Raw genomic sequence first — 21,312 nt, 5'->3', positions numbered from 1 at the left:
CACGCTGGAGGGAGAACTATGCAGCAAGCCGGAGGACGTACACCCGGGAGAAGCCGGCGTCCAACCTCTGGGGCAAACGGACGTGCCCAGAAAGCCTGACCCCGGAAGCAGTAGGGGCGCCGGCGGCCGCGGCCTCGGTTGCCATGGCGCCGCCCCGGAAGCAGAGAGCTCGCGGCGGGTCGGCACCTCGCGTTTCCCTGCGAGCGCTGGTGTGGGCAGGGGCCGGGGCGCGGCTCGGGCGGCCCCCCTCCATCCTCCTTGACTTCCTTCTGAGCTCTGAGCCACAGGTGAGGCCTCCGCCTCCGAGGCTGCCTCGTCCCAGGGACCGAGGGTGTGGCTGTGGCGGAGGGTGGTGAGCGCGCGAGTGCGCATGCGTGAGCCATGGGGGCGTTGTGTCTATGCTCTGCGAGCGTGTAGTTTAGAGGCTGCTGGGCGACCCACGTCTTCCAGGACGCCTGCGCTGACCACTGTGTCCTCTTCCTCCTCCAGGTTCCCGTGGCTCGCCTTGTGCTGCCCGATTATTGTAACTGCATCATTATTATTACCATTATTATTTTCGGTTTGCCCAGAATTTCATTGTGCTGGATTTTTTCTGTTCGTCTGCAGTCTGTATTGTTTCTCTCCGTGTCTTTTGCAGGGCGCAGTGCACATGTGGTGAGAGCTCAGGGCGGGAGACTGCAGACTTGTGATCCCCGCCCTGCACGCTTATTATAATTCTCTGCTTCCTTTTGGGTACCTGTGACCTGCTCCGTGTTTTCCCCTCTGGGTCCCTGGGTGGTGCAAAGGGAGAGAGAGGTTGGAGGTTCGAGTCCGCCTAAAGGCGCCTCGGAAGAAAGGTCTGGAGATCTACTTCCCCTAAAGCAACCATTGAAAACCCTCTGGAACATGAGACTATGTGGGCAGCTCCTGTCTGGGGAAGAGATGAGAGGGCAGAGGGCTCAGAAGCTGGCCGAATGGACACAAAAACAGAGAGTGAAGGGAAGGAGTGTGCTGTCTCATTAAGGAGAGAGCAATCAGGAGTATATAGCGAGGTGTATGTAAGTTTTTGTATGAGAGACTGACTTGGCTTGTAAACTTTCACTTAAAGCACAATAAAAATTTAAAAAAACAAAATCCTGTGGCACACAGTTCTCTGACACACATGGGGTCACCATGAGTCAAAACTTGACGAGACAGTAGCTGGTATCTGGTTTCCCTGTCGGTTAACTGTGCTGTGGTGGTGGTGGAGGTTGTCATCTGCTGCAGAGATTAGTTGGGCGTTGCAGGGGATTAAGGTCAGATGTGAAAGGATCTTATTGTTGTAAACTTTTTGTTGCAAAGGGGCTGCTTTGTTCAGGAGACATTTACTGAGCACATTTATAGTGCGGGGTTGTGGCAGTACCAAGAAAATAGGTCCTGCTCTGCCTGCCAGGAGTTACAGACACTGGTCTGCAGCCCGGGAGCCTGGCGCTGTCACCCAGTGGGAGTGGTGAGATGGACACTGTCAATGTCTCTTGCAAAGGAATGCCAAGTTCACACTGCATTTACATTGTTATTATTTTAAAAGAGGGCTCTCTTTTTTCCTGTTCAAAGAAAACTAGGTAGAAGAGAATCCAGGTGCCCTGGAGTCCTTGGCCTAGCTTGAGACTTCGTTAGTGATCACATGTCTGGGATAGTAGGAATTGGGGGGCAGAAAGGGTGCCTGCTTCCTGTTGGCTGTTCCCAGGACAGCAAAATGATTTTTGTGAATATAAGTTCTTCTCTGTTTCTTCTGAAAGGCTGGGCTAGCTTTTGTGTGAGTGTAGTAAGACCTACAGGAAGTGAAAGGCCTCTTGGCAATGCATCTGTCCCAGCAGGCACGGATGTTCCTGGTAATGTTGTCACACTCAGTGGAAATCAGCTGAGCTCCCAGGCTCGTGTTTGATGCCCGGGACCGCTGTGGAAGTCTTCGTGGATGGTTGTTTACGCCTCTCCCGGCAGCCCGGCAGGCGTGGGCTGTGCATGATTCAGTGCTTGGCACACACGGCACTTACTTGAGCGTGTGTGGAGGGAACTCATTTACTTTTGTTCATTCATGAACTGTTAGAGTGCCTGCTATCGATAGACACTGTTCTGGGTGTGGGATTCACAGGAGATAAGGTGGAATATTCCTTTCTGAAGGAGCCCTGGTGGTACAGCGGTTAAGTGCTCAGCTGGTAACTGAAAAATTGGCAGTTCAAACCCACCCAGTAGCTCCATAGGACAAAGACGTGGAAGTGTGCTCCCATAAAGATTACAACCGATGGGGCATTTCTTCCGTCACGTGGGGTCTCTGTGAGTCATAATTGACTCAACAGCAGCCAGCAACAACACAACAACATCCCTCTCTGATCGAGCTTACGTGTCTGCGCCGTCACCGAGAGACCAAACACAGGAGCTAGACCAATTCTTCTCAAACCTGAGCATGCCTCAGGAACCGCCTGGAGAACGTGTTCAAACTTAAATTCCTGGGCTCGCTCCCAGAGCGTCTGATTCAGAACGTTGGGGGAACTTTCTGGAATTTGTGTTTCTAACAAGCTCCAGGGGTGCCGCTGCTGCTGGTCCATGGCTGTGCTTTCTGCAGGGCGGATGTATTGTATCTAGCAGGAGGGCCGCAGAGAAAGTAGAGTGACAGTGTGATTGAGTGGGGAGCGATTGAGGTTGGTGTCAGGGAAGGCGCTCTGAGGAGTGGGTCTCTGGGCCAGGACCTGCGTGCCGGGAAGGGGCAGATCTGCTGGAAGAGCAGAGCCTGACAGGACATGGCTGGTGGGTGTAAGGAGCCGAACAAAGGCCAGGGCTCGAGAGGGGTGGCGGTGGAGAGGATGGTGGGTGACAAGGCCCGAGAAGTGTTGGGGACCAGACCATGCAGGGCTGGCCTTGTAGGTTGTGGTGGACTGCTGCTTTTTCCCAAGAGCAGTGGGAAGCTCCTGGAGGGTTTTGAGCAGAGTGACATGATTTGGTTTTTGTGTTTATAAAGATCAGTCTGCTCCCGGGGAGAGCGTGTAGCAGTGGGGCGAGGATGGCAGCAGGGAAGCCAGTTGGGACTGCTACATCGTCCAGGAGAGTAGGAGGGGGCGCTGGACGAGGTGGTAGCAGGGAAGCTTGGAGAGACATGGGTGGCTTTGGAATCTTCTGGATTTGCTGCTGGATTGAATTAACGGTCACTTCTTCCTCAGGGCCATGGTTGATGTTCGTTCTGTCATGAAAGTGCTTTGCGACCGATGCTTCATCTTGCTGAATGTGTCTCATCCCTCCCCTTGGTCTGGGCTGTCCTGTGGAGGACCTTGTCTGCCTCTGTGTCGGCTCTGTCGTCCTGCTGCAGGCCTGACACGGAGCGGCTGTCGGGCGATGAGAGAGAGGATGGAAAGCTAGAATGCCAAGGGCCCGGACTCCTAGGGCTGTCCATGTGCAAAGTTGTTCTCAGGTTGTGAAAGTGCTCAGCTACTAACTGAAAGGTTGGCTGTTCAAATCCTCCCAGAAGTGCCTTGGAAAAAAGGCCTGGTGAGCTACTTCCAAAAAATCAGCCACTGAAAACCCTACGGAGCACGGTTCCACTCTGACACACATGGGGTCACCGTGAATTGGCGTCGACTCAATAACTGATTTTTTTTTTTTTCCTAAACCCACTTGCCCAGGAGTGGGACCCAGGTTGTGTTCTGAAAATCACCAACAACTGTCAGGGTTCGGAGTGCCTTTTTGTGGCTGACGTACCTCAGCAGGGAACAGCCCCAGTGACGGTCTCCAGCCGTGCTGAGCGCGATGGTGACTGCAGCAGTGGTTCTCTGCGTTAGGTTTTTATGATGCTCCGTGGCGAAGGTGGCTGGCCAGGTGGCTCCCCCTTCAGAGGCGTGCATCACGTGAGCTGGCAGAGATGTAACACGTCAGGTTCATTAAGCAGGACTCTTGACTTCACTTTTTTTTTTTTCTTCTGTTTTAAGAGGAAGTGACAATAAAGCAATCTGATATCAGGTATTTATTTATTTTAAGAAAAGGGTGTGGTATTTCCTCATCCGTTAAGTAGGGTTGGGAAGAGTCAGCCCAGTCTTCTAAACTGTGGGATTGGCCTCAGTATCTTCACCTATTTCAAGCCCCTTTGCTGTTCCTGGCGGTGACTGAGTGCTAGGGTACAGAGATCAGTCACCCTACTCCCCCGTGACATGGGAGACGGTGTGACCCTGGGAGGGAGGCAGGGTAGGTGGCCAACAGGTTGCAGTCTCTACCCTGCTTGTCCCTATCTGAGCCCCACTGTCCTCATCTGTAAAATAGGGAGACTCCCGCCCATGGCATCACGGGAGCTTTCAAGAATGAAGTACATGAACTGCCCACCCAGTGCCTGATGCTTCCTAGTGCGTAATTGCTGGTGGTTGTGTGCCCTTTGAGTTAACTCTGACTCAGAGCGACCCCACGTGTTAGCTACTGCTTTTAGTGATAAACCCCAAACCAAACCAAGCCCCTTGCCATGAAGTTGGCCTTGACTCATAGCGACCCTGTAGGACAGAGCAGAACGGCCCGGTAGGGTTTCTAAGGCCGTAATCTCTACAGAAGCAGACTGCCACATCTTTGTCCCGTTAGTTGGCGATAAAATCAGTCTGTCGTTACCTGCTCTGTGAGGGCGAGGGCGGGCTGTGTCAGTTGTAAGTAGGGCTGGGATGGGAGGAGCGTGTGGAGTTGAGTCGGGGAAGGCTTCGGCGTAAAGCTCTCTGCCTGCTCTGCGTGTGTCGAAACCAGTTCGCTTTCCTGAGCGCCCGCTGTGTGCCAGGCCCTGTGTCCTTGCACTGTAGCCCAGCAGCCCTGTGAAGGAGCTGCTGCTGCCCCCCTGTTTTGTTAAACGGGGGCTGCCGAGGTGCCGGGAGAATTTGCCAGAGTCCACGGCTCAGACACGTCAGGCTGCAAGTGATCGAGTGTTCAGGGTTCAGGTGTGGATGGAGCTCTGCCCAAGGCCGCCTTGTCATTGGTTCTGGATGGTGGTTTCCACGCTGGCTTGACTGTTTCTGTAGCGGGGGAGGCGGCCTTAGTGTATTTCTTCCTTCCTTTTTTTTAAGCCAGAAATAGCTACATGTCTTTTCACTCAGCATTTTACATGTGCCCTGTCTCCCACAGAGGTATTTAAAACTCTTTACGAGAGTGCGTTTCTCAGTCTTCTCTCCCCCGTGTTTAGCTTCTGCGAAGGCCTTATAACATCTCGGGGCAGTCACTGCTGAAGGTGAAGAGTTGTGTTCCCAGGCCTGACCTTGTGACTTGTCCAGCCCTCCCTTGTTCAGCGAATGACCCTGGTGTGCCTCTCATGTCACCGGGGCCGAGTGCTGGGGAGAATGGGCTGGGCGAGGTAGGCTTGAGCTTTGAGGGTGATGTCCCACTTTAATCTAGAAGAAATCACTGGAATGAGAGGGACTCTGATGGGTTGAGAGTCCTCATCCTCACACGTTTTATAGAGGGAGTATATGCACACAGAGAACTCAAGCAAGTGTTTACAGCAATGACCAAAAAAAAAAAAAAAGCAGCTGCTGAGGCTGCTTATGTATAATCAGAACCCTCCTGGGATTTGGTTCCTTGGTTTGGAGGTTTAGGGTCATGGTTTCGTGGACATTCCATGTGATTTGCCTACTAACGTGTACAGTGCTCCTGTTCTACCGCCTAGTTCATTGCGTAGTACCTGGGGTCTTAAAGGCTTGCAACTGGCCATCCAAGGCGTGACAGTTGGCATCTGCGCACCTGGAGCAGCAGGAAAAAGGGGAGTCAGGGATAAGAAGAGGGACTGGAACGTGTGGGTAAATGCCTCCATGTACAGCTGCCCCCTTTGTCGTGAGACCACAGCTGGATGGTGCCTGGCTATCATTACTGAACACTTTGATCAGAGTCTATGGAAGAATCCTGATCAAAGGGGCGGAAGTGCAGAACAGAATTTCAGATTCTTGTGGACTCCAGACTTGCTGGAGCCAAGGAGGCTGGATGAACCCCTGAAACTATTGTTCTGAGATAATCTTTAAAACTTACACCAGAAATACTCCCTGGAGCCTTCTTATACACCAAACAATAGTGTGGCTTAAGTAGTAAAAAAAGCATCTGCCTTGAGCATTATACTCTTTTAAGAAGTATCTACATGGGATCAAAGTGACAATAACGTGGAAGGATAGGAAGCTTAGGGGGCAATGAGTTGATGCTAACGGGGGAGGAACAGCTCAGAAAGGGAGGGTGAGAACGGTTGACAACTGGAAGAGGGTGATCCGTGTCACTGAATGGTACCTGTGGAAACGGTTGGGTCAGTGTATGTTCTGCTGTATGTTTTCTCAACAACAACAAAATTAAAAAAAAGCGCATGCGAGGTCGGAGGTTCTGAGCAGCAGCAGAGATGCTGGTGGGGCTGTAGACAGAGGGCTTGGTGGAGGGGAGCAGGCCCTTCAGCCAGCCTGTTAGTGCACCTCTGTGCAGTGCTGATGAACTGAGCCCGTGTGATTGACAGGATGCTCTAGGCGGAGAGAACAGGAGGCCAAGGCTCGGGGGCGGGAAGGGGCCCCGCCTGTGAGTGGAGCTTCGCTGCAGGAAGGGGGCATGAAATGAAGGGGCGAGATGACGGCTGGGGCCCCTAAGTTGCGTAATGTTGTCACAAGAGAATGTTCTGAGAGTTTCGGGTGTGCACTTGTTAAACGGAAGGCGGCATCCACTGACCGTCCCGGTCACTCGCAGTTTTGGTGTATCTGTAAAACGGCCAGAGTGTCTGATTCTGTGCTGTGTACGCTTCATCTGGGGATTAATTTTATTTTAGGTGAGAAGCAGAGGCAAGAGTCAGTGAAGCTGAAGAGAAGTTGGGCGTTCCTGTTGGCTCCAGAAGTACCGATGGTAGGTAGAGCCCGAAGCGTTAGCGGTTAGTGATGGTTCACCACACGATGGCGTAGCGGGAGGAGAGGGGGTCAGGAAGACAACCTCTAGGCTTTTTTTTTTTTTTCCCATATATTGACATTTTATTGTTTTTGGTGAGAGTTTCATAGTGAATTAGGTTCCCGTCCGACAGTTTCTGTACAGACCGTTCAGCGACGTGAGTTATGTTTTTCACAGTGCGTTCACATCCTCTTTAATTGCGGATGTACTGGTTGGTCCATTTCCAGTCCTCATGTCCCTGCCCCGGTGTCTCTCATCTTTGCTTTAGATAAACGTGGACCTTTTGGTCTCGTATGGTAGAGCACCCCACGTACAGGGAAAAAAACTTCACGGTCTCCGCTCAGTCACTTACCTTCTCCGAGGCTCCGTTTCCTGCTCAGTGAAATCTGGATGAGAAGGAGCCTGGGCGGTGCGGGTGGTTTGGCACTGGGTGGCGATCTAAAGCTCGGCGGCCGGAACCCACCCGGTGGCTCCGTGGAAGTGAGGTCTGGCAATCTGCTTCCGTAAAGATTACAGCCCAGAATGCCCTGTGGAGCAGTTCTACTCTGTGACAAATACGTGGGGTTGCCAGCCCAACGGCATCAGGGCCAGTGCCACAGCAGCCAACGACAACGTTTCTCAGAAACAAAAAAAACAGTGGATGAGAATGCGCCCGTCTCTGCCTTGTGGGTTCAGGGTTAACATACACAGAAACATTATTGTTCAAGCCCTGCGTAAATATGATGTACTGTCTTTATTATCTTAAAGTTTTACTTTACTCTCTGCTGTCATCCCCAGGTGGCCATAGGTGACTGGTCCCAGGTCACCAGTCAGATCGATGCTTTAAGCATGTGGTGCGAAGCAGGCAGCCGGGGAAGGTTGTGCTGTGGGCCCTGCCTGGCTGGGGAGGGGGATTCTCACCTGAAAGCGTGATTCTGCACTTGGCCTCTAGGGGGCAGGACGTGAGCACGATTTGCCAGGGGCTGCTGAGGCGGAAAGCAAACGGTGAAAAAGCCGGCTTTGCCATGCTGCTGCGTGTGTGTGTGTGTGTGTGTGTGTCTGTCTGTCTGTCTGGGATTTCCTGGGATTCTGGGATGTAAGTTCCCGGCGCACTAGGGTCCTGCCCTCGTGGTACCTCTGCCGTCACTTGGTGCGGTGCCTGTGGACTTTCTTCTCCGCCTGTATCGCGACTGATCACCTGACAACCACAGGTGTTTCTGTGGCGCCTCAGAGTTTGCAGACAGTGACTTCACCTGTTGGTCACGGTGACCCTGTGAGCCAGGTGTCGTCACCATTCTGTTGAAGGCCAGGTTCGCAGAGGAGAAACCATGGGCTGTGTGGAAGGAGGGGGCACTTTGGTGTTGGATTATCTTGAATTTGAATCGGGCTGCCAGGCCTCCTTCGGGTCTGGTTTGTCACTTTGAGCCTCAACTTCCTCATCCATAAAACGGGGACGATGACGGTAACAGCAAATGCTCCTGAGAGTTTTTTACATGCCAGGTTGTTCTCTGTGCTTTGCGTATAGTCACTCATTTAATTCTCGCCCTGTTTTGGAGTCCTCGGGTCGTGCAAATGGTTAATGCACTTGACTGCAAACCAAAAGGTTGGCAGTTCGAGTCCACTTAGAGGCGCCTTGGGAGAAAGGCCTGGTGGTCTGCTTCCGAACAATCAGCCATTGACAACCCCGTGGAGTGCAGTTTCTGACACACATGGGGCTGCCATGAGGCAGGATCGACTCGATAGCATTTGGTTTTATCTTCATTTCACAAGTGAGGAAACGGAGGTTCAGAGATGTTAAGTAACTTGCTGAAAGTCACACAGCTAGTGAATGGTGGAGCTGGGCCTTAAACCCAGGCTCTGGAGCCTGTGCTCTTTGTCACGGTCACACCTCAGTGACACCACAGCCTTGCCAGAGGTCTGGAGGGGTGCATACCACATGTGTGGGAGCCCCTTGAGTGTGGCCTGGCAGTGCTGTCAGAGGGCACCCTTGTTTTCCCACTCCACGTCCTCTCCCAAGGCCAGGTATAGCTGGATCCCCATCTCCACTTCCAGTGCTTTTTGTATCTTGTCAGGTTGTCCCCAAAGTGAAGCTACTACAAGTCCATGGAGAAGATGCCTCTGCTCTAAAAGGCCCTCAGAGTTCTCTGAGGCCCTTGGCTTCCGGCCTGGTGTGGCCTCGAACCCCTTCCCCAGATGAAATCATACCCAGAGCTGTGAACAAGCCCAGCCTCTGGTTAGGGGGTTGGGGAGGGCCTGGAATCCTGCCCTAGCCTGCAGCTCATGGGGCTGCCCAGAGCACAACTCAAAAACCTGCCTTTTTTTAAAAAATAATTTTTATTGTGCTGTAAGTGAAAGTTTACAAGTCAAGTCAGTCTATCACATATGAACTTACATACACCTTACTACATACTCCCATTTACTCTCCCCCTAATGAGTCAGCCCGCTCCCTCCTTCCAGTCTCTCCTTTCGTGACCGTTTTGCCAGTTTCTAACCCTCTCTTCCTTCCCGTTTCCCCTCCAGACAGGAGATGCCAACACAGTCTCAAGTGTCCACCTGATACAAGTAGCTCACTCTTCATCAGCATCTCTCTCCTACCCATTGTCCTGTCCCTTCCATGTCTGATGAGTTGTGTTCGGGAATGGTTCCTGTCCTGGGCCAACAGAAGGTTTGGGGACCATGACCGCTGGGATTCTTCTAGTCTCAGTCAGACCATTAAGTCTGATCTTTTTATGAGAATTTGGGGTCTGCATCCACTGTTCTCCTGCTCCCTCAGGGGTTCTCTGTTGTGCTCCCTGTCAGGGCAGTCATCGGTTGTGGCCAGGCACCATCTAGTTCTTCTGGTCTCAGGATGATGTAAGTCTCTAGTTCATGTGGCCCTTTCTGTCTCTTGGGCTCATAGTTATCGTGTGACCTTGGTGTTCTTCATTCTCCTTGATCCAGGTGGGTTGAGACCAATTGATGCATCTTAGATGGCTGCTAGTTAGCATTTAAGACCCCAGATGCCACACTTCAAGAAAACCTGCCTTTTTTAAAAATTTTGTTGTTGTTGAGAATATGCACAGCAAAATATACACATGTACGATTCAGTGACATTGATTGCATTCTTTCTCTTGTGCGACCATTCTCACCCTTTTTTTAGTATATACTTTTATTTATTTTGTTGAGAACATACACAGCAAAATACACCATTTCAGCAGTTTCTGCACGTACAATTCAGTGATATGACATTCTTATTCTTCAGAGTCGTGCAACCGTTCTCATCCTCCTTTTCTGAGTTGTTCCTCTCTCGTAACATAAACTCACTGACTCCCAAGCGGTGTCTAATCTTTCAAGTTGCTGTTGGCAGTTTGATCCAGTAAAGCCAGACTTTTCAAAGGAGGAGACTGAGGGCCAGGGTGGTGAAGACCACGCTCACAGTCACGCAGCGGTGCTGATGGGCTGAGGAGCATAGCCAGTCAGTCTGTGTTGAGCACCTGCCACGTGCCAGGCATGGTGCTGGGCCCTGGGTGGAAGCAGCGAACAAGAAAGCCAGCTCCCCAACCGCTGGCAGGGAGGAAACCCAAAAACCATACCAGCTGCTGTTGAGTCAATTCTAACTCATAGCGACCCTGTAGGACAGAGTAGAACTGCTCCATCGAGTTTCCAAGGAGCGCCTGGCAGATTCGAGCTGCTGACCTCTTGGTTAGCAGCCGTAGCACTTAACCACTATGCCACCAGGGTTTCTGCTGGCAGGGAGGGCAAATATTAAATGTGGAACTTCTGGGGTGGAGGGGGCACCTTGCACCAGCTCTGGGGAGTCAGGGAGGCTTTGTGGAGGAAGGGGCGTTTAAGCTGCAGATGGGGGAAGGGAGCTTAGCCAGGCAGAGCCAGGGGAGGGTGCTGCAGGTTGAGAGGTGGCCAGCAGGTACCAAGGCCCTGGCGTGGGCGAGAAGCCCAGGGTGGCAAGAATGGTGTGAAGGAGAAGTAGGTCCTCACAAAGATGCGTGTTTAAGAGCACTAGGGAGCTGTGGGGTCTACTGAGCAGGGAGGGACATGTTCAGGTAGACACACAGAGCCTTCACAGGTGTGGAGAGTGAATTGGAGTGGGGGAGAGGAGGCAGGAAGATAGGCAGCATTCGAGGGTGGGTGAATGCCGGTGGTCAGATTAGGACAGGCACGCTGATTGCCACCCACTGAACATCAGCCCAAGGGTCACCTCCTCAGGGCAGCCCTCCCCAGCCATCCCGAACACATCCCAACCTACTATCTCCATCTCAAAGGCCTGTGTGCCTCTCCTTTGTGGCTCTTGTCACAATTGTGATAGAACATTTGTTGGTAATTATTTAATAGCTGTTTTTGCCTCTTGCTAGGCCAGGGTTCTCAGAAGCAGCACCAGTGCCATTAGGGGCCGGATCATTCTTTTCTGTAGGGGCTGCTCTGTGCATTGTAGGGTGTTCTGCAGCCTCCCTGGCCTCTACCCACTAGATGCCAGTGGCACCCTCCATACCTGTTGTGACAACCAGAATGTCTCTGGACATTGCCTAGTGTCCCCTGGGGGACACAGTTGGCCCTGGTTGAGAACCACTGCTGGGTATGTTTGGGGTGGGGGCGGGGGGCTAGAGCTTGTTTTGTGTGGTATTGAAAGGGTTCCTTCGGTTGGAGGGGAAGTCAGTTGTTGACATTGCATAGTTCTACTAACCTGATCTCTTCCAGGATTATGGCAGGAAAAGTCAAGTGGGTCACTGATATCGAGAAGTCGGTGCTGATAAATAACTTCGAAAAGAGAGGATGGATCCAAGTGACAGAAAACGAGGATTGGAATTTTTACTGGTGAGTGTAAAAAGCAGGGTTGGATTGTCCTCCCAGGGACAGAGACCGCGGGTTGTGAAGGATTCCGTTTTCAGAGGCTGGTGTCTTGGCGTCCAGAGTATTCTCTCCGGGTGCACATTTTCCACCGGGGCAGTTTATGAGCACATGGAGGTAAAGCCGCGTGTGGGCACGTGCCGTGGAGCGTTCCTCACTCGCCGTGTGTCAGCCTGGGATGTGACGTCCAAGGAGGGCATGCCAGGTGGGATTAAGCCTGGGGGAAGTCTGGGTGAGAACCCCCAGCCTCATCTCCCCTTTCCAGTGAGGTGTTATCCAGTAGGGGTCAGTCATCCGGAGCTGCAGAGAAGCCCGGGGAATCGGGGAAGTTGGAATCCCCTGTAGATTTTCCTTTCGGAGGGGAGGAGAAGGCAAGGAAGAGGGTCTAGGGCTTCCTTTTGCTGAGAGGGTGCTGATTGGACTGATTTTTTTAAAAAAGCAAAGAAAAAGTGCGTTAGACTAGGAAGGAAAAGCGGTATTTGGGCAGGAACTCCTGGGTGGCACACCACTCAGCCGGCAACTTTGATGGCATTTTAGACCCCCGCCGCCCCCTCCTGCACCCACTCTCGGTTGGTTGAGGGCCTGTGTCCTCCTTAGCCTCTCTCAGCCTCGCCCATGCCTGCCGGCTCCCTCCCTGGGGGTTGGCAGTAGCAGCCTCCCTGCCTCAGGCCACCTCCACCCGGCAGAAACCTCTGCAGCCGTCTGCAGCCCTGGGTCTGGAGCGCTGCAGTGATTCTTTGAGCTGCGGGGGTAGGGGGGGTGGGGGGGTGCTGGGAGAGTAGGGAGCACATCAGAGTCCCAGCGGTTTTTTCACCTGCACGTCCCACTGCGCAGACTCGATGTCCCTGCCTTGAGAGAGGGTGGTGCCTGGCCTCTGAAGCCGCTCTCCCCCGGGCACCGGCTGCGCCCTTTCCGCTCTTCCCCTCATAAACTCACGCTGCTACACCTTGTACCTCCTGCGCTTTCCGCCCGCCCCTTCCTGATGCATGTGCGCACGTGCACACACACACGCGCGCACTCATGCTTATGTGCACACACTGAACCCAGCCAGTCCTTCGAGTGGCTGTGCCTTGTGAGGTTAAGAGCCCAGAACTGGAGCCACACTCACACCTGGGCTCACATCCCGTCTCTTCCGCTGGCTGGCTGTATGGCTCTTAGCAAAGGACTCTTGCAAATCCGGCTGGTTGTCTGAGGTTCTATGAGTTCCCAGTGTACAGAACTGAGAGTAGTGCCCGGCATATGACCATGCTCTGTACACACCAGCACGCATGTCACCTGCTCTGGGAAGCCCTCTCAGCCTCCCACAGGCCCCAGCTGGCTTTGTCCAGATGCCACGGCAGACACTGGGTGTGCTGTAACTTGCAGTTACCCCTCCGTCCCCTCTTCACACGTTACTGCGAACTCCTGGGTGGGGTGAGGACCTTGTGGGCAGGCCAGGCACAGAGCACCTGGCACCCGTTTCCATTGCAGGAGAGAGTGGAGGAAGGAGCCTCTGCTTTCCTTCCAGCAGTAGGTGAAGGTGCCTGTGCCTCAAGGTGCAGCCACATGTCTCCCCAGGAGCGTGGACTGCAGCCAGGGCGAGCACCTGTGCGCACCTCACACCGTGCACAACTGTGCAACTGGGGTGTGTTCCTTTCAGAGGTAGAGTGAAGGAGTCTATCCAGGGCCCTGTTCCCTAAGAGTTCCGAAAGGGAAGGCTAAGACAGTGTCCTCTGTGTCCTGCCTTTGTGTCCCACCGCTCCACACCGCGGGCTTTGCAGGCACTCAGAGAACGCTTTCGGCAGACCCTTAGTAGGCGATCAGTGCCTGGGGTCGGGGGTGCCTCCCTTCTCCTGCCAAAGAAGCGCTTTGGAGCTATTCTTAGCAGAGAGAGAAAGGAGAAAAGCCGCACAGTGTAATAGCTTTGGGTATTTGATATTTTAGAGTTCCTGTTTTTAGCACCAGGTCTTAAAAAATTACTTAGGGTAAAATGTTGGAAACAACTAACTGAGTGGAATGTGATCCCATCATTAAAATAATTATGAAGATTATACAGCAGTTTATAAAATCGGACAACATACTTTATTTGAAGTAAAAAAAATGTGTTATGAAATTTTATCTCTAGTCTGATGACAACTATGCAAAAATGGCTTGCATCTGGGCAGGGACTAAAAAGAACATGAAACATGAAAACAGTGACAATGTTGTGGTGGTTTTTAGGTGTCATCGAGTCAGTTACAACTCATAGCGACCATGCGTACAACAGAATGAAACGCTGCCCAGTCCTGTGCCATCCTCAGAGTCCTCACTATGATAGGGTGGGTCAGTCAGCCATCCCCATCAGGGCTGTGTGACGAGCATCACAAAACTTAAGGACCTGACACCCATTTTTATCGCTCATGAGTTTATGGTTTGGCCTGGGTGAGTCTGTTGGTCTGGGTGGGCTGAGGCGACTTGTTTTAATTTTCCTCAGCTTCAACTCGAACTTGCAGATGAGCAAAAGGGCCCTAGGTGGTGCAAACAGTTTGCGCTCAGGTGCTAACCTAAAGGTTGAGGGTATGGAAGACTGGCCAGGTGATCTGCTTCCTTTGAGATTGTTGCTGTTACGTTGCTGTTAAGATTACAGCCAAGAAAGCCTGCGGGGCAGTTCTACTCTGGAGGGACACATGGGGTTTCCGTGAGCCAGCATTGCCTCGACAGCAACTAACAGCAGCAGCGTGCTAGAATAGTAATATTTAGGGTATGTTAGGCTAAATAAAATATATTAGCAAAATTATTCCGCCTGTTTCCTTTAGCTTTTTTTTTTAACATAGCTACTAGAAAACGTACAATTCGTATGTCATTTGCTCTCATTCTGGGCTCACAATACGTTGCTGTTGGACAGCAATAGTCGGTCATGGACACCCAGCCCTGTGCGCCTACTGGGGGCAGCGTGCACCACCTGCATGGAGCCCTGCCAGAAATCCCAGCAGAACCTCAGACCTCTGGTCTGACTACCAATTTATAGGAAGTAAAAAGGCCAGAGGAGCAGGTTAGACAAGGAACCTGGGAAACCCCTCCAGGGCAAAAGATCTAGTATTTTCAACAAATCAGTTGCTCAGGAGAGCCTGCATGGATTGAAAGGGACGTGAGAGACACAGGTCCGAGCAACGTTTCGGTTCTGTTACACACAGGGTGGCTGTGAGTCGGAACCGACTCGACGGCACCTAACAACAACAAGAGGCAGAACAGCCAATCAGAGGCCTGGCCTTGTTCACACAAGCTAAACGGTGTTTATCAGGGAAGGGGGGAGGTCTGAACCCTGCTGATATTCAGGAATTACTGTTCCTTTTTTTTTTTTTTTTTGCAAGAACGGTATATGATCATATATAAAAAGGAGTACTTCTTAACTTCCAGAGGTTCTTACGGAAATGTTTTGGGGGAATCGGCCATTGGTGGTGTGGGGTGTGGGTAGGGATATAGATGAAACAAGACTGCCTATGTGTTGATAATTATTGGGGCTGGATAATGGGGGTTCATTACATTTTTCTCTCTAGTTGTGCATATGGTTGAAATTTTCCATAATAATAAAAAAAAGCCCCTTTATGCTAACAATCATGCAGTCAAAAGAAACCCCTTTGCTTCTCTAGATGTCCTTTAAGATTGGTGGTGTGGGTGTGCAGGGACCACAGGGCGGGGTCCCGGGACAGCTAGCTTTGCTCTGTGGCTCCAGCACCCTTGGGGTGCCAGTGCTTCCTTCCCACACTTTCCTGTCCTCTTTGGGGCTGCTGGGGACAGGGGCGTGGCAGTGAGACAGTGGCTCTCTTAGAGGTTAGAAGGAATCCAGTTCTCTTTCAACTCTGTTGTTCCCCTACCCCGTTTCAGTAGGGCAAACCCCAGCATAGCTGCCCTGTCAGAAGTCTCTAGAAGAATATGTGAGGGGCTGACGCGGGGCGCTTAAATAACCCCTGTGATCTTGGTTTCAGAGGGTCCCTGGCCCTCCTGTATTTGGGTGTAAACGTTGTGTAAGTGAGTGTTTCAGCATCACAGTCTGGAAGGGGTCTGTAGGTTGGTAGCTCACACAGTCGTTGGCAAGCATGTATTAAGCCCAGACTCCATGCTGGAGAGTGCAGTTTTGAGGATGCAAAGTCAGAACGACCTCTGCCTCGGTCCAGGTCACAGCCAGTCCCTGGACAGGTGTTATGGGCCGTCAGGTGCAGAGGTGGGAGGGGTGGGTGGTGAGGGTGGCGAGGGGTGGGGGGGTGCACTGCCCTACATACCCACGTGCACACAGGTGCTCAGCTTCCGTGCTCCCGTCCGTCTGTTCTGTGCTTCTCTCTCAGGATGAGCGTGCAAACAATCCGAAATGTTTTTAGTGTCGAAACCGGGTATCGGCTCTCAGATGACCAAATAGTCAACCACTTTCCAAACCACTATGAGCTGACCCGGAAGGATCTGATGGTGAAGAACATCAAAAGATACAGAAAGGAGCTGGAGAAGGAAGGGAGCCCTCTGGCCGAGAAAGACGAAAATGGAAAATACCTTTATCTGGGTTCGTGCCTTTTCCACTGGCCTCGTCCAGATACGTTGTTGAGATTTTACGTCCGTGGCTTTGATGGGTAACGCATTTGTGCGGGTCATCTCCACACCTCAGGAGCGGGGGACAGAGCACTCCAGTTTGGAATTTTAGTTTCCGTGAGTGCCTTGGGGATTGCTTGTGGCTATGCTGTGTGTGCGTTTGTGAGAGAATGTCCTCAATGCCGTAAGGGATCGTTACTGCATCTAGTGGTACCCAGGAGGGTGGTGTGCACCTGTCCCATCTGGAGATAAAGGCTGGACCATTGGACAGTTTCAAAATCCCTTCACATGCCTGGGCCTCAGTTTTCTAACCTGAGAAGTGGGAATGATGACAGTACCTGCCTCACAGAGGGATGTGGGGCAAATAATACAGATTTCTAAAGCTCTCAGCACACGGAGCGTGAGGAAGGCAGCTTGTTATCATTACACAGGAAATGAACGGCTGAAGTCCTTGTTCTGTGAGGTGCTGGGTCTGGCGGTGGGTGGGGAGGATGGTAACGACGCAGGCCCCTGAAAGGCGGTGGCAGGACTTTTCTGTCCGTGGCCACTGTCGGGCTGGGACTCTGGCCCACTCTGCTTACCGGCCCTGGGTGTCTCGACCTTTCAGACTTTGTCCCGGTCACCTACATGCTGCCAGCCGACTACAACCTGTTTGTCGAGGAGTTCAGGAAAAGCCCCTCCAGCACCTGGATCATGAAGCCTTGCGGCAAAGCCCAAGGAAAAGGCATCTTCCTCATTAACAAGCTCTCGCAGATCAAAAAGTGGTCCCGGGACAGCAAGACATCCTCGTGAGTGGGGGGCCCCACCGTCCCCATGCCACCTAGGTAGCAGCTTCACGTCTTTCTTCAGTCTTGGCCGTGAGCTGGAATCCCTGCGGGGAGAAGGGGATAAGCCTGTGGGTGGCCTGGCTTGCTTTTACAGCTGTGGTGTCATTTGTCATGTGGAGTTAGAGCAAGTCTCTGTGGCTGCTGTCTCGTAGTTTATCGTAGAAGCTCACCTGAGGTAAATTGTAAGGAAAAACGTGTACGAACCAGCCCAAGGTCCCAGAGCAGGGAGTCCTGCTGGCCGTCTGTCCTGCAGGTTGGCTGTGAGACCCATTCAGCCATGGTATTTCTGAGGCCAGGTAGCTTGTACTTAGGAGCTGGGCCACAGGCCTCAGGGTACCTGGGTTTGAATACAGTCTGACGCTTACTGGCTGAGAGAATTTTGTAGGCTCTGAGTGCCTCAGATTTCTCAGCTGGGTAAAGTGGGGTGATCAATCCTACCGACCTCATGGGGACGTGGTGAGTGGAATGAGTTACCATAGGTGCGAGTGTTGTGGTCTTAGAAGCGGTGTGGGCCGTCAAGCTCCTCCCTGGGACTGCCACTCCTCTGAACTGAGGATATTGGGCCAGGGGGTTTAGTCGGGGCTCCCTGTCAGCTCACTCTACCTCTTTGGTGTCCTCACCTGCTCAGGAATGCCCAGTGTCATTCAAGCAAAGTGTCAGTGTGGAACGTGAATCATTGCCCCTGGTGACAGTGCAGTGGGGAGTTGGTGACAGGAGTTCCCTAGAGTGGCAGGGATCCACTTTCATTGTGTAAAACCCATTAAACCCATTGCTGTCGAGTCAGTTCCAACTCTAGGAGCCCTGGTGGTGCAGTGGTTAAGAACTTGGTTGCTAACTGAAAGGTGAACAGTTGGAATCCACCAGCCGCCCCTTGGAAACCTTATGGGTCAGTTCTGCTCTGTCTTCTGGGGTTGCTAGGAGTCGGAATTGACTTCACAGCAACGGGTTTGGTATTTTTGGTTTTAACGACCCTGTAGGACAGAGTGACCCTAGAGGACAGAGCAGAGCTGCCCCGTAGGGTTTTCAAGGCTGAAATCTTTACGGAGGCAGACTGCCACATCTTTTTCCTGCGTAGCAGCTGGTAGGTTCAAACCGCTGACCTTTTGGTTATGAGCCGAGCACTTAACCACTGTGGCATCAGGGCTCCTTTTTCCTTGTGTGGTAAATTTAAACTTGACTACAGTTTGCTGGCCGCAGATGGGTCAGGCCCAAGGAGCGGTGCCAGGAGTGAGCTCTTGGGCTGCTGTGCAGCTGCTGGCACTGTCCCTGTGGCTGAGACAGCTGAGGCAGTCCTCTGTGGACGCCACTTCACCCCACCTTTACCCCCGCAACGAGCAGGCGCCTGGCTTTGTGGGATGCAGGGAACTTAGCCGACTGAGCGCACCTTTGGTCTTTACCATCTTGTTTGGACTTTCCCTGACGTTTTTAGGTTTGTGTCCCAATCTTCTAAAGAAGCCTACGTGATCTCTCTCTATATCAGCAACCCGCTGCTAATTGGCGGGAGGAAATTTGACCTGCGCTTGTATGTCCTGGTGTCCACGTACCGGCCCCTGCGCTGTTACATGTAAGAGTTCATCCTTGAGATTGTGGTTTAACACCGACTTCTTATGTCTGAACGCTGCTGGGAGGTTTAGTGAAATGAAGTATATGTACCATGCTTGGCGTACGGTAGGTAGTGAGTTAAATAGAGTGATTAACCTTGATGCTGGCGTTAAACGTGAAAATGAAAAGAGCAGCTTTTTGTAAAGAGCTAAGTGGTATATTTTATTTATGCCTCTCCTCAGAGTATTAAATGAATGTAAATTCCCATCCAGGTACAAGCTTGGATTTTGTCGATTTTGCACAGTCAAATACACCCCGAGCACCAGTGAGCTGGATAACATGTTTGTTCATCTCACCAACGTGGCCATTCAGAAACACGGAGTAAGTGCCTCTTTTCCTCTGCTCTTAAGGAAATTGATTTTGTGGGTTTCTTTTGTTTTTCTATTTTTACAGAGAGGGTGAGGAGGGTATAGGGCTGATACTCAGTGTATATCGTGATCCAAGCCCTGGTACTGATGGGGAGGGTGAGAGGCAGCCTTCAAGTGACAGCCCAGGGTGGGTCCTTGGATCTAGCAGGATCTAGAAGGCCCTGGGTTCAGTTCCTATCTTTCTAGCTCTGTGATCTTGGGCCAGTTAATTCACCTCTCAGAGCCCAGTTGCCCCAGTTGTGAAAGAAAATAATAGCATTATAGAGTAGCTAGGAGGATCGCATAAGATGACTTGTGTCTTCAGTTATTCGTTAATTCAGCAACTACCCACCAAGCGCCTATATGGGCTAGATCCTACACTACGTGCTGCGGACAGAGTGATGGGCGAGCTAATACTGTTGGAATACGAAAACCAAACCCATTGCTGTTGAGTCGATTCCGACTCAGCAACCCTATAGCACAGAGTAGAGCTGCTCCATACGGTTTCTAAGGAGCGGCTGGTGGATTTGAACTGCTAACCTTTTGCTTAGCAGCTGTAGCTCTTAACCATTGCCCCACCAGGGCTCCGTTGATGGACTTTTCCATCAATATTCTCTTGGCCTCACTCCCACGGAACCAGCAGCCTATGAGGTAAAGACATTCATCGAATAACTGAGCCGATGAATGTATAGTTACAACTGAGATGTGTGTTCTGAAGGCTGGGACCAGCCACGTCTAGAAGAGCATGGAGCAGAGGAATGCCCTAGTCCCTTGGTCAGAGAAGCTTCCTGCAGAAGGGGCTCTTGAACCCAGATCTGTGGTGTGAGCAGACAGACGCAAGAGGGGTGGGAGAGGGCAGTCTAGAGAAGATGCGGTGCGTGCCAGGGCCCCATGGCAGAGGGAGCACTGCAGAGCTGTGAGGAGGCCAAGACTGCTGTGTGAGAGGTGCTGGTGAGGCAGCGAGGGCAAGACAAGCAGATTTTGTAACTTCTGTCCAAGGCTCGGGGCTTTGATCTAGTCCTGCTTTCTGAGGGTCTCATTTCCTCACGACTCTTCTCTCTGAACCTGTGATAGAAAAAGGACAGTGTTGGTGGACAGCGAGCCCGATTTTCCTCTAACTTCTTACCGTCCTTCCCTAGGCTCACCAGCACTGAGTTACTGGGAGAGTCCATTAGGTGAGCACGCTGAGGCACTTCATGTTTTGAGATAATTTAATAAAAACTGCTGTGTAAAAAGAGGTTTATCTGGAACTCTGAAAAGTTTTTTTTGTTTTTTTTTTAACATGGTTCATTTTCTGTTTTTATTTTAAAATAAAGTCTTCTTTGAGTCAGTGGAGTTTGTTCATTACTAGACTGATTTTGTTTGGTTTACAGTTCTCCACTTTGTACTTAGGAAACGAAACCCCAGTGCCTTTTTTTAATTTTTATTGTGCTTTAAGTGAAAGTTTACAAATCAAGTCAGTCTCATACAAAAATTTATATACACCTTGCTGTATACTCCTAGTTGCTCTCCCTCTAATGAGACAGCACACTCCTTCCCCCCACTTTCTGTTTTCGTGTCCATTCGGCCAGCTTCTGACCCCCTCTGCCCTCTCATCTCCCCTTCAGACAGGAGATGCCCACATAGTCTCATGTGTCTACTTGATCCAAGAAGCTCATTCTTTACCAGTATCATTTTCTATCCAATAGTACAGTCCAATCGCTGTCTGAAGAGTTGGGTTTGGGAATGGTTCCAGTCTTGGGCTAACAGAATCTGGGGACCATGACCTCCAGGGTCCTTCTAGTCTCAGTTGTATGAAACCCTAGTGTCTTAACCTTTTCATATACTTCCGTATTTCCAAGCTTTTGCCTTCCAAGGAGAGCAGTATATGGAGAATTAAGGTCAGGGGCAGAGAAACAGAGCCGTGAACTGTCATCAGCAAGCCTGGCCTGGGCCCAGGTCCACTGCACCTGGGGATGAAAGCTTGGGCAGTCTGTGTGCCTCTCTGAGCCTCAGTCTTTCTACTTGTGAAACAGGATGATGCCAACTTTGCAAGGTTGTTAGACGTTACATGTGGTGCTTCGAAACTGTAGTACAGGGCACAGGTGTGTCTTGGGTCGGCTTCTGCAGGAAACAGACCCTGAGGTGGGTATCTGTGTGCAGGAGCAATGCCCGCCCAGGAGGGAGGCAGGGTTGGGAGAGGGACGAGGCAAGTTGCGGTGCAGCTGTGACAGAGGCCTCAGCCGACCCCACAGGCATGCGCTCTAGAGCTGGGATGGCCCTGCAGATGGTCCCGCATGGGGGCAGGGGACTGGTACCCTGGCATC

The 21,312-nt window shown here is 51.7% G+C and overlaps 1 protein-coding gene across 3 annotated transcripts in view; it reads left to right on the top strand.

The window, feature by feature from the left end:
• The first annotated feature begins 53 nt into the window (after positions 1-53).
• TTLL1 (TTL family tubulin polyglutamylase complex subunit L1) overlaps positions 54-21,312 on the top strand; it is a 36,744-nt gene continuing 15,485 nt past the window's right edge. Inside the window, exons 1-7 of one of the 3 annotated variants that reach the window (XM_049884577.1) lie at positions 54-287; positions 6,761-6,834; positions 11,545-11,661; positions 15,996-16,204; positions 16,838-17,018; positions 18,487-18,621; positions 18,872-18,980. In XM_049884577.1, coding sequence (XP_049740534.1) covers positions 11,549-11,661; positions 15,996-16,204; positions 16,838-17,018; positions 18,487-18,621; positions 18,872-18,980 — 747 coding nt within the window. In that variant the 5' untranslated portion in view covers positions 54-287; positions 6,761-6,834; positions 11,545-11,548. The remainder of the gene's footprint in view (positions 288-6,760; positions 6,835-11,544; positions 11,662-15,995; positions 16,205-16,837; positions 17,019-18,486; positions 18,622-18,871; positions 18,981-21,312) is intronic. The other 2 variants (XM_049884575.1, XM_049884576.1) reach the window with 2 other exon arrangements.

The sequence above is a fragment of the Elephas maximus genome, chromosome 4 (assembly GCF_024166365.1).
Source record: "Elephas maximus indicus isolate mEleMax1 chromosome 4, mEleMax1 primary haplotype, whole genome shotgun sequence".
NCBI classification, from domain to species: domain Eukaryota; kingdom Metazoa; phylum Chordata; class Mammalia; order Proboscidea; family Elephantidae; genus Elephas; species Elephas maximus.
Note: the sequence above shows the minus strand (reverse complement) of the source record. Positions and strands in the feature narration are given on the sequence as shown.